The 12255-nt window shown below is 40.8% G+C and overlaps 4 protein-coding genes across 13 annotated transcripts in view; 2 read left to right on the top strand and 2 right to left on the bottom strand.

The window, feature by feature from the left end:
• The window catches only part of LOC120447831 (supervillin), a 114278-nt gene that overhangs the window by 5967 nt on the left and 96056 nt on the right, over window positions 1-12255 (top strand). For 2 of the 10 annotated variants that reach the window (XM_039629419.2, XM_039629418.2), the window contains exon 1: window positions 2770-3540. The exons of 1 other annotated variant lie outside the window; for it this stretch is intronic. In XM_039629419.2, coding sequence (XP_039485353.1) covers window positions 3526-3540 — 15 coding nt within the window. In that variant the 5' untranslated portion in view covers window positions 2770-3525. Of the gene's footprint in view, window positions 1-2759; window positions 3541-12255 lie in introns of those variants that run through there. 7 more of the 10 variants (XM_039629424.2, XM_039629423.1, XM_039629426.1 and 4 more) reach the window with 6 other exon arrangements.
• Window positions 4025-4423, top strand: LOC120447844 (mitotic-spindle organizing protein 1). Its single transcript, XM_039629450.2, has one exon. It carries the CDS (start codon window positions 4131-4133, stop codon window positions 4353-4355), a length of 225 nt encoding a protein of 74 aa, XP_039485384.1. The 5' UTR covers window positions 4025-4130; the 3' UTR covers window positions 4356-4423.
• On the bottom strand, window positions 4348-5036 carry LOC120447843. Its single transcript, XM_039629449.2, has 2 exons — window positions 4675-5036; window positions 4348-4614 (listed from the first exon to the last, which is right to left on the bottom strand). The coding sequence occupies exons 1-2, from the start codon at window positions 4954-4956 to the stop codon at window positions 4498-4500; spliced, it is 399 nt and encodes a 132-aa protein (XP_039485383.1). The 5' UTR covers window positions 4957-5036; the 3' UTR covers window positions 4348-4497.
• Window positions 5050-5748, bottom strand: LOC120447840. The gene is made up of 2 exons (XM_039629446.2): window positions 5256-5748; window positions 5050-5199 (listed from the first exon to the last, which is right to left on the bottom strand). The coding sequence occupies exons 1-2, from the start codon at window positions 5694-5696 to the stop codon at window positions 5050-5052; spliced, it is 591 nt and encodes a 196-aa protein (XP_039485380.1). The 5' UTR covers window positions 5697-5748.

The raw sequence follows: 12255 nt of genomic DNA, 5'->3' as shown, positions 1-12255 counted from the left end.
TAGATATTTTCTGTGCCATATGACTAATACCATCTGTCTGTCCCTCTTCCTTTCTTGCAGGTAAGTTTCAACGATATCGTTTTTGGGCCATAGGCAGTTAAAGGAAATCATTGCGTAAGTCAATAAAAAAACCAAGTTGATTTGTTTACTTAGGACTTCCCCTAGGGGGGAGTTACGTAATCCGGTTCCTGCGAGGAAGTGGCTCGTAAAAAAGGGAGCCATTAGCATGTGCAGTCTAAAAAGCGAGGCTCATAATGGATTTTCCAATCAATGCAACCCATGATTATGCTCACCAGTCGCGGCCAATGAAATTATTGGCTCATTTGGTCAGGCGGCTGGCGAAATAAGTGGAAATGCACTGCAGAGACGGACCTGAGATACCCTCCACTCCTTGATTATCGTGGCCATCATACATATCTCCTTCACCACCACTACTACTACCTGACCCCTTGTCGCGCCTAACGATCTTTAACCTGGCCAACAACGATTCCATCTCGGCGCAGACTGTCTGCCCCTTTTGTTGTTATTGATCGCCGTACGGCACAGCATTCAAACGTGCGTCGAGTGTGTTTGTATCTTTGTATCTTTGCATCGCAGTACCTTTGTATCTAACGAATGCATTTCGTTGTATCTCAAGTGCCTGGGCTTGTTTTTACCAATGTTTGCCTGGCTCATTTGCAAAATCTGCTGGGTAATCAGACACCGGCTAGGGATGTCAATTAGCTTGTGTTGCTGCTGCTGCTGCTGTTTTGCCAAGTGCGTGACCATTGAACCTGCATTTCCCATTTCCCTGCCGCTTTAAGTGAAAGCGAAAATGCCAGCCGTTCATTGAACCTGCTGGGAACTTGGCAAAAGCAAAGCTCTCCCGCCCCAGAACTAATTGAAGATTTCATATCTCAGCATTTATGGCCAAGGAAGAAGGGCCTTTTGCAATCTCAGTCCAGACTCTAGGAGTCCAAAGCAGACAATTTATGACACAAATTAAATGCATGGAAATTATGATGAATGCGAGGCGAAATTTATGCTGATGACATACCCAACAAAAGAGCGCCAATCCGCCCAGACTCCTACGGCTCCCCAACCTCCTTCCTTGCCTGCTCCTGCTCTTCTCCACTTCCTGGAGGGCAGCTCCAATCAAGAGCCAGACGATCCACAGACAACAAATCGGCGAGTCAAGGAGTTCGCGGCCCAAGTCGTTTGTTGTTCATGCATACACCAAAAAACGAAATAATACAACAAAAATTTAGAAATATGTATATCATGTTATGTTGCTTATTATAATTATGCAGTGGTTTCGATGCCTTTTATACAGAACAACTAAGATTTAGTTGATTTAGAAAAATGTTGAGGCATATTGAGGCATATAAATTTACCAAAGTTGTTCATGATACTTTCTCCAAGTGTAAGCCTGGATCTGGTCCTAAGATCCATTGCCCCCGCTCCTTCCCTTATGGTTTCTGAGCAGCTGCAGGTGGGGCGGGGAGTCCAACGAGGTGGACTCCTTGTGGCATGCAGCCTGCCTCTAGCCGAAAGTTGTTGCGTATTTAAAATGGAAATTGCAAGTTTTTCGCTGAACGTTCCCGATGTCTTTTCCCCTTCACTCTCTTGCTCGCTCGTCGGCGCTTTTGTTTCACTTTCGTTTGCTGATTGCAGGTTTTTTCTCTTAGCTCATTTTGATTTTATTTTTTGCCGTCTTATTCGGTGCATTTATCACGGTGCCACACATTTGTGCCACAAGATGCCAGAGAATCGGGCAGGCATGGCCAATAAAATTGGCCGCAAGTTTCCTTTTTATTTTCATTTTTCGCAAATTGAATGCTGATTTTCAAGTCGATTTCAAGGGTGAACGATTATTGGCCGAGACACCACTTTTGTCATTATATTTGGGTGAAATTTCTTTACGAGATGCATATCCATCCGCAGTTTTGTCATCTTTCGCTGGCAGGTTATGAAATATTTCGCAACTTTTGCTGCGAACAGTTTCCTGTTTTTCTTTATTTCACTTACGCACTTCTCTCCTTTGGCGGAGTTCGGTAGGTTTCTCGGCCGATCGGTATTAATTATTATGGTCTCGTTTTTTTCGCCTTACGGATTTCTACAGCTTTTATTTTTAATGCTCGGCGAACCTGTTGCAATGCGTTCCACAAGCTGAGATTTGCGCCTGGGTGTGGAGAGATGAATAGTTATGAGGTTTTGGGTTTGGGTTGAGTAAGGCTGGGCTAGGCAATCTCGGGTTTCGAAAGGGTGTCTAAGGTTTTCATTAAGGGGACAAAACTATTTACTAAATATTCTGTATGGTTTACTATACATATGATCCAATCTATCCCATGACCAACCCACGTATTCTCGCTCCCTGATATTCATCCCTTAGTCTCTCACCCATTAAAACCATTTAGCATTCATTAAGCCCAATTTCAGTCCCATCCCCGGTACTCGGAATAATCAACAAATTAACTAAATTCCTAGTGGGCGCCTTCCATCCACCGAATAATCCGAATTCCGAAGTTGTGACATCAAGAAATGTCGAAGCGATTTCAAGTGCAGCCCCAGGAATCTTGGGAACATATCCGAACATTCCAAATCGGGCGCAACTTGCCTGATCCGGTGGTTATCAGAGATATTTTCAAACATGTTCGAAGCGAACCTCATGATGAGGTTGCATGGAATCCATAAGATACAATCCACAAGCTGCTTTGTAGCTACAGCCCAGCGGAATTTCAATTCAGTTCGCGCTCAACTCACAGACACGATGGTCATTCAAACGCGTTAACAAATAATATATTTTAACAATATTCAAATAATAAACACACTAAATAATGCACTAAACCACGCACCTAAAACACAAACCAACGAATTGTACATATTTGTGTAAATAAATAAAGCATAAACAAATATCGAAGAGAAACCTCGAAATACCAAAAGACCGCTCAAGTTCCCATACATTGAGCTGGCCAATCGTGTTTGAAATTATTTGTTTGATCGATTTTGTGCGGTGTGAACACCTTGTGAAGGCATTTGCGAACCTATTGCCATAGCAAGCAAAGTGTGTTAAGCAGAAAAACACCCTCCAAAAAGTTTATGTACTACCCCTTACGATCGGGTTAATTAACCTGCCACAAGAAAACCGAGTTCAATATCTACCACTTCTGTTTCAAGCTTGTGTTGTTTACGTGCTGCTGACTAATTGCGTTTATATAGCCCGACTATATAAAACTGTACAATAAGACACGGCCAATTGTTTTAGTTTGAACGCCTCAGTTAAAGCTGCAAATTGCTTCGCTCTCAAGTGAAGTTCTAGATTTTCGCAGCGAAAACGTTTTTCAATTGATTTTCATTGAGTGAAAAAGACCCGGGATCGCCTTCTTTTCGGTTTTCAATTTCCAATTGAACGCAATTGCACCAGACCCATAAAAAGTGAGCTGCATTCCAAGTAGAGCAAGACAGTAACCACTTCATCATCACAACACCAGATGCTGCATAATTAGCATTCGTTGTGCGGAGCGTCGAAAAAAAAAAAAGCGGAAAATGTATCTCATACAGGTGAGGCCAAGCGATACAATAGATCTCCCTCTCATAATTAAGTGTTTGCTCTTACTTATCACATGCTGGCGGCACTGCACTTGCAGACTGAAAAAGATCTTCATTTAAGCGTTTTTTAATTGTCCGCCAGCTGAGATTTGAGATTTCTTCACCATTTACAATTCTCCCCTCTGTTTGCAATGCCTGTGTGCGTGCCTCTCTGGCGTATATAATTTGTTTAATTTGTAGCTAATTTATCTTTCCACTTCGGATGGCGAGCGCATGGGGGTTCAGTGGAGCAGGTGTCTCATTACTGAACTTTGAACTTGAAACGGTGTTACGATTTACAGCTGCTAATGGATTACGGTTAGGTCTCGGGGCTCGGGTTAGCAGAACAAATGCAGGCTTTTGATTATAAAGGGAAATCAAATATTTTGACATAGCCACGATCATTAATCTTTTATAAGCAGTATATCCAGAAGTAACATTTCTCTACTAAAAGCAATAGCTTGTGAGATATCTGTCAGGATTGTATTCAAGTATTGCCCTTAATTTATTTCGAAATTCATTCAGAGTTCGTTTTAAGCTATATCAAAATTCGTAGAATAAAGATGTCCGACGATCGCTTGACTGTCTTGCATAATATATCGGAATTAGTGAACTCCGGTCTCAGCAAGGAAACCCTCAAAATTTGCATCGAACTAATAGACAATGGAGTCGGTGGTCGAGCACTATCTCAAATAATCAAGAGTATTAGAGAGGGTATCCAAGATGATGCAGGTGGAGAATGTGAGGACTCCGGTGAATCCGCTGCATCAACGCCCAGAGTTTTGTAGGAAATGATTATAAAATTTATTTTTTGAGTTTATCTTGTGTTTGTTAAATTACAAGTTCAGCTTTCAAATGGTCTGTTTTCGTATTTTGTAAGACGCTGCTTGGCCTGGTTTTTGGACATCCATTGCATGATTTTCAAAGACTCTAAGACTGCGCCACTCTATTTGCATTCATCAATCGTAAGCGAGTGGTGTTTCTAAATACGGTATAAGTGCCAGCCAAGACAATGAGAAGCTGCACCATTTTGGCTTGATAGTATGTCTAAGAGGATAATGTCTTTAGCTAAAAGTTTATAGCAAACCGAAACAGCAACCTACTCACCTGTCTTATGTAGATGGGCAGTGGAATGTGCGATCGATGAACATGATAATCCATTCCTCTGAACAGCCAATAGCCCGGCCACGCCCCCAAATTGGCGAAAAGAAATGGTGCTGCAGTGCTGTAGGCCTTTTCAAAGGACTGCGAGTGCACCAACATGCGTATTTCCTCGCCAAGATTATGTATCCGAGGTGGGTGGGCTATCTCCGCCTTGGCTGGTTCCTCCTTCCTAGTGAGCCTCAAGAACTTCTCCTTCAGATTGCCGTAATAATTTTGGATGCCCATCTTGGAAAGGTTTAATTTTGACCGAAAGTTGTGTATTTGGTGTGTAAAATTTGTTGTTGTGTCGAAAGAAACATATATCAAGGCTTACCTGAACTAAGAGGAGTCCCCGATGTCAGGCGTTTCGTCCTGATTATTGTGCACCGTGTGCATTTCAATTGGCAAGCCGGCAGGTCGACCCATTGATATTGTGAATAAACCAGTGGCTAAGATGGCCAACTGCATTAACCTGGCCTGTTGATAGGTCTGAAATGAAAAGTTTTTAATAGGGTAATCGCAGGTTAAGCTGCTGTATTTCTAACCCTTTGAATGTAAAAGGAGATTCTCTCCGTTTTCCGTTTAGACTGCCAGTTGTAGCCGCGCCAAAGCCAAAAAGCTGGCCAGGATAAAAAGCTGACTTTCAGATACGGCAATATATCCATTAATTTTTTCGATAGACCCTGAGGAGCGTTGCGATCTACAAAGTCAACAAACTCCAGCTCGTAATTTATGGTAGGGGTTGTTTGTTCCCTGAACTTTTGCAACCTGACATCTGGAGTTGGAATGTCACCAGAGGTTAGGGGTTCACTAGCATCAGGTGAAGGGCGATCATTCGTCTTCCCAGTTTCCTGATTCGATGCTTCTGGAATTTGGTTTGCAGAGGCTTGTGTTTCCTCAGCATTCTTAGGAGTGTATACCACCGCTTCAACGGGGGAAGTAAAGTTATTAAATATCTCCGAAATCCTCTGGAGCAGCGTATCCATGCTGGAAAGCTGAACTTTTCGACTACTAATTTGAAATTTTCCTTATGGTGCCAAAATAAACACGAAAAGCTTGCTGAGTTGCTGGTTTCGTCTAAAAAGTTCAAAGACTTGAGGCAATTGCATAAATTATCGCCTTAACTCGTTCGCTCATGCGGGCTTACATTTGTTTAAAACTAATTTAGCCTATTCATTTTTCTATTCTCTGTGCTTTTTATTTGGGGACCCACAGAAGCCGCAGAACAAGCTTCATTATTGCCGGACTGCGGGTGCCTAAGACTAGAGGTTCTATGGGCTATAGGTATACATATATATGGTGTACAGAGTGGTGCCGAAGTGGGTCAGTTGGTGCAGCGGTTCATGCAATTATAAAGCGCATATCTACAGGTTGCATACCAGATACCTCCACTTACAGCTCGACATCGACTTCGACTTGGGTCCATTGTGTGGCAGTAGCCAACTGCTAACGGCTTGGACGGCAGGTGTCTCCTCAGCTCATTGTGTTTTTTTACTTCTTCTGGGTCTTGTGTTTTTCGGCTGAAAATGTGGCTTACCTTCGACGAGCATTTTTGTGTGCCAGCTTCCTGCCACTATCTGGATTCTGTAAACTAGTTTTCCTCTCTGCGGAGAACGCCTAATGATCAATGCATTTAATCAAGTAAATTACGAAAATGCCGAACGAAAAACAATTTAACGGTGGATAGTATGGAGTAGTATGCCGTTTGCTGTATGCCGATGTATCTCCATAGATTCCCGGGACAAAGACGCACCTAATGAAGTGAAAATCTTTGGTTCTTTTGTGATAGTTCTTTGATTAGCGGACTTCGTTTGGAATATTCTTAAGCCATACCTGATGGTTCATCGATCATGTGGAAAGTTGACATCTAACACTCTAACAGTTATCTGCATCTGCAGATGAACTGAGAAGACTTAGAATTGATCCACTTGCCCACTTATTTGCCTGAGCGTATCAGTATTACCATTTTAAAGACATTATTTCTCCCCGTTTCCAGCATCTTCAGACCAAACTACTCAAGCGTTGAGCTTGAATGGGGCTTTCATTCAAGACGCTTTCAAACCACAACTTGCATTTGTAAGACTTCACACAGATCGATTGCCAAACTCTTCTCTCCGTCTCTCAGAATTCTATCCACATTTCTCTGGAACACAGCCTACACACAAAAATGCCTCTACCCTTTTAACTGTTCAAAGTCAAGCTCAATTAACCCAATTTCAATTTCGAAAATGATTTGCAAAAAGCCAAATAAATCGTTTTGAAAGTCTTCGGCCTGTTGTCAAAACACTCGAGTATAAATCAGCACCACAACAAAATTTCTTTTGGCCAAAACGCCAACTCGCTTTTTGGCCCACCTGCAATTAGTCTGCTCAGGTGGGTGTCTTTCCTCTCTTTTACTCCCCGAATCGTGTGAAATTGCAACTTTGACTGCGGTCAATGTTAATACAGTATTCGGCAGAAAGCATTTACTGGTAACTGGTAAATTGTATAATCAATTGACGGCTGTAAATGTGTGGCTTTCTGTGAAAGGTCTGCTCGTGCGACAGGTGACGACACTTCAGGTGTCAAGTGCGCAAAATTCGCTTGAGATAGGTTACCAAATACGGTTTAATTTGATTACATTAACGAGCGTTGCTCAATTTAAGAGTTTGTAATTGTTGTTTTGGAAAGCATTCATATAAAGATTAAAGATTTACCGTGATGTATGCTTGTCTAAGACCTCTGAAATCTAAATTCATAATATAAACTTTACAGACACCGAATAAAAGAATACATTTCAATGCTGAAAACACCGCTTTTCATCTACCAATGCATAGGGTTCTTGTGAAAATGCCATGTACAAAAGCTTTTAAGCCAAAGACTATCTAAGAACTTTTCAAACTCGACTCACCTTGACTTTCCATCAAGCGCTAATCTTGATCATTTTTAACTGCATTCCCCTTATCCACTTTGAGCTACCGGCCTTGTCAAAGAAGCAATGAATCTTCAATCTTCTGAACCTGCCTGCAACGGCAAAAAGCCAATCCCCAATCTACAATCCTCGAATAGCGTGCCTCATCGTTCTTTTCTCTGCATTATTATAAAATGCCGCATCACTCCCCGCCAATCTCGACTAACCCATCTCCAAAGAGGCCCGCATACCGAATACCCGTGCATATTACTCAATTTTCAATGCTCAGATTTCGGACAAACAGCGAAAAACAAAGGGCAAAACGAAGATGCCACACCAGACTATATAAACACAAACAATGCCCGGAGTTGACACTTTGACAAATGATATTGTGGCTGAGTCGATAAGAACTCGGAACAGAAAGCCCCATACATCACAAATGCGACATATTTTTTTTCCAAGATTTTTTTTTTATTGAAAGAGGCAATAAAATATTTCTAAAGTGAATGTGATGCTTAGGCTATCGCTAAAACCTTGGATTGCCGTTACACTGGGTCAACAACTTGGGCAAGACGAGCCGATCTATATTGATATTGATATGGATTTGCTCCAGATTTACACATGAGCGAGCTGCTGATCCTCAAATGTCGTCTGTGGTTTTGGATTCAAATTGGGATGGGTCCGTTTCGGTGTGTAATACGACTCTTATTATAGGAGTCACTGGCCATTTGATCTTGGCCAGAATAAATGCCTGGCTTAGCGTTGTTGAATTCTGTTTGTTTTTTGGGCGAGGCTTTCATCCTCTTACGGATTCCTTTTTTCTGGGGTGTGGACCATATAATTCCGCATTCCTTTGACATGAAATATGTATCAATTTAATTACCTCGACGTCCTGAACACGCAATTAAAGTTCAGGAACCCTTTCCGAACCATCCCTAAAATGCCTGTGTACCTTCGTACCCATCAAACATTTTTATGATGTTGCAAGAAACAATAAGATGACACACCCACAACTACCTGAAACTAGGATTCTGTAATTCCTTGAAATGCCAGGCTAAAGAATAAAGAAAGAATAAATACTATACGGATTTGATTCCCTGAACCATTCCTACCTGTTTCTTTCTTCGCTGGCCTTTCTTCTCGATCTTGTGAGGATGATTTATCTTTGACAAACTCATTTCATGCCTTATCAATTGGGAAAAAAGGAAAACCTTTGGTTTTGAATATTTTATGAGGCTCAAGTTCAATGCCTCTGCGGCGTGGTTCTTGATGCAATCAAACCCATTTGTTGAGGTGTTTCTTTGGAGGCGTAAGGGTTTTTACTGGTCTTAATAGCGTTTCATTTAAACAAACGTAGCGAATCAGGCGTATATATTTCCCACCTAGCATCGTATTAAAAGCGGAACTCACGCTCCAATGTAATTCGATAGACCCACGAGGAAAACTTGTTTTCGTTTTTTTTTTCCATCGATAAACTTGGCATGACTGAGGCCACGAGTCGAGGCAAGCATTACTTTTATTGTTGTGCCTTTATCTATATTTAATTTAATCGATGCAAATGCTCGCCAGTCATGAACTGGCTACCCAATGACCTTCAAAAGTCTGCAAAGAAATGCGTTAAAAAAGATTACCTTAAGTACCATAATTACGTTCGATCGAACCACTATATTCCCCATGCCAGTCCGATGTCTTTTTTGTGTATTATTAAGCGAAATTATTGGCTGCTCGTATAATTGCCGCACGTGTGCCAGCTGGAAAATAAAAAGAAATCACAAATTGTGAAAAACGTTTCATATGCTGATGGTGATGGGCATGTCCATGTACCCATGACACATGCCAGGTGGAGATGTAGATGGAGATTGGGGGGATGAGGGCAGTCCCCTGCGTCTGACATTGATGAAATGGGCTTTTTATGGTCATGTTTTTGGTGCCCGAGAGTTGTGTAATTGTTGTCTCACATTGAATGCCATGTCCAATGGAGTTTCGATTTGTTTTCCCTGTTAATCAGATAAAAACGAATAAAAGGGAAAAGTTTTACTCTCTTGTCTATTGTAACTATGTACAATGTGTACTATAGTGCTTAATGCAAAAAGTGTTAGCTTGTTCTTAGTTTTATTCCAAATGCGCACGTCGACTGACTAAATGAAATTTGTTACGTGATCGTCGCGACTGACGACTAAATCTTTGGCGTTAAGTGGAGAAATAGTCTCGTAAAAAGTAAAGGAAAATACAATGGAAAATTACTAGAAACACATCTGTGTGGTCCACTGAGTCAAAATAGAGATTGGTATCTTTAGATCCAGAAATTAAATTGAATTAAAACGTGGAACCGTAACGTTTTCGTTAGCTCTTTCCGTTTTATGGCCCAATTGTTTCTGCAGTATTTTGAAACCACTTTACTGTGCTATTTGCTTGTATTGCACTTTCCTGTGGCTCACCGCCAACAGTTTGTTGTGATAAATACAATTTCTTTTAAAATACGATTAAAATCAACGTTATCCATATGCGTTGCTCCACGCAATTACATAAAGAAAACAATTTTCCAATTTTGATAGCTCTTCGGGGTTTCGGTTACTCTTTCTCACCCATTTCGGTTCAAGTAGTTACCAAATCCAATTAAGTTCAATAACAATTCAGTGGGAAGGAGAAGACACAACAAACAAAATCAAATGGGCTGCTTTTTAATTACTCGGTTTAGCCCTTAGTTTATTGCTCTTTATCGCAGTCCCCTTTGGTCATTTGGTCATTTAATTGAAGCCCCTTAAGGGCAAGTTCGATGATATATCTTTAGTGCCGTCTTCTATTCGATGATGTCGGCGACTTTTTATTGTCAAACAAACACAAATCGATGACACTCTTTTGGAAGTGGAGGGGGTTTTAAATGGGTTTAAGCCTGGGCAAAAATCGATAGTGCGTAAGTGCTGAGTTTTGTGTTGACCGCTGCGGTCTTTCATAAAGAAGAATGTCAAGAGGCCACAATAATTGCAACTAATCCGCAATGAAGGCTCTCGAACCTTGGGCCACAAAATCTAGACCACCTGTCATGTACCCATGTATCCCATGTACATATGCATGTTCACAGTTTGTTTGGCATGCATTGACTGTGAAGATTGAAAGTTAAACGTATAATTTCTCGACTAAACCGAACCGTAATCACTGTCCGTTCAATTGCGGTCTTTGTTGCGGAGCGGAAATGTAAAATGCTAGCTTCCGGCTATTTTTCCCGCTCAAAGGATGTTAAAAACAGCTTCGCGATATGTAAAATCAATTTAATGCCTTTGCTCTAGCATGCAAATTGTCGGCTTCCTTCTTGCTAGTCTCTTGTCTAGCCAAAGTCTAAAAAGATGCCAAACTTGGCCTTGCCCTCGGAACTCGTAAATAACGAGAACTAACTATTTGATGCGGCACACATATAAAAGATTCAGGTTGCTACATCTGATTCAAGAGTGATTCATTCGCGAACGATTCACATTTTTCATTCGCAAATCTCAGGTGTATGTATACATATATGTATAAACGCGAAGATTTTGCCGGCATTAACTAAATATATTCTTATGTGGTCTTTGCACATATATTTTATAATTTTTGCACATCTCGATTGTCTGCCAAAGAAATTTCCTCTAGCTTTTAACTGAACTGTCTGTCAGCAAAGTAAAGAAAATGGAAAAGGAAACACACACAGAAAATCCGAAAACAATTTTTGAAAATAAGCACTGAGTTAAAATGTAAAAGAGACGAAAAATCAAAAGTGATCGATCAGTCATCGGTTTGTGTATAAAATAAAATACATTATTTACTCTAACAAGGAAGAACTCACTTGTTGCCATAGATCTAACCGATTGTATACTTCATTAATTACACAACTTAAAATGTAAAATATTCATTACCATATTCAAACCTATTCCATCTTTATCTAACACACCAAAATAAATAAGAGTACGCCAAATTAAATTCGCTTCAGCATCTCGTTTTGCTGCCGCTCAATTTTCGTTTGTACGCATTATAAACAAAATGATGATGTGAATTTTTTTTTTGGGCCATGGCAAAATCCATTTCGAGTATTTTCAACCCAAAAATATTACGGAAATAGCTGTGTAGCGCAAGAAGATGCACGTTTCTTTCTTGTTAGCAATGTTGCGGTGTATATAATGTATATTTTTCGAACAAGTGCCTTTAGCAAATCATAATTAATTCCGGCATACGCCCCGTTCGACATTGAAGTTTGGTCTTACCCGTCGATTACCTCCTTTTTTCAGATGGCTGGGTCAAGGTCTTGAGTCTGAAAGTACTTGAGACGTGTTAATGGCTTGTTAATCCCACAAAGCAGCACAAAAAACAAGTTCAACCGCTTAAAACGACTGCGAAGCGTGCAAAAAATGCATTTTCTGCCTCGTCTGACAGCAAAATGCTCCGCTTTGTGAACTGTAACAAAGATCGCTGTCTGTGTTTATTTTGAAATCTTTCCCAGCCTTTGATGCCGTTTTCCCTGCAAGCCCTGAATGATCATAAAAGTTATACGACTTCAGTCACTGCCCACGCAAAGCCAAACAAACTTTTAATTTTAACCTTCAAAGACTTTGTTCTGTCTTTACCTCGACGGACGACGATTAGAATTCTTTAAACAAACACGCAAATCTGTCAAGGCGTTAATTGCA

Source organism: Drosophila santomea, chromosome 3L (genome assembly GCF_016746245.2).
Source record: "Drosophila santomea strain STO CAGO 1482 chromosome 3L, Prin_Dsan_1.1, whole genome shotgun sequence".
Classification (NCBI taxonomy): domain Eukaryota; kingdom Metazoa; phylum Arthropoda; class Insecta; order Diptera; family Drosophilidae; genus Drosophila; species Drosophila santomea.
Note: the sequence above shows the minus strand (reverse complement) of the source record. Positions and strands in the feature narration are given on the sequence as shown.

What these genes read in the sequence shown, in the direction of transcription:
- LOC120447840 (XM_039629446.2), bottom strand. Translation starts at nt 5,696, where the DNA reads ATGGATACGCTGCTCCAGAGGATTTCGGAGATATTTAATAACTTTACT. An exon ending in TCTCCTTTTACATTCAAAGG is followed by an intron (nt 5,200 to 5,255) that starts GTTAGAAATACA and finishes TTTTCATTTCAG; the next exon opens with ACCTATCAACAGGCCAGGTT.
- LOC120447843 (XM_039629449.2), bottom strand. Translation starts at nt 4,956, where the DNA reads ATGGGCATCCAAAATTATTACGGCAATCTGAAGGAGAAGTTCTTGAGG. An exon ending in TGCCCATCTACATAAGACAG is followed by an intron (nt 4,615 to 4,674) that starts GTGAGTAGGTTG and finishes TTATCCTCTTAG; the next exon opens with ACATACTATCAAGCCAAAAT.
- LOC120447844 (XM_039629450.2), top strand. Translation starts at nt 4,131, where the DNA reads ATGTCCGACGATCGCTTGACTGTCTTGCATAATATATCGGAATTAGTG.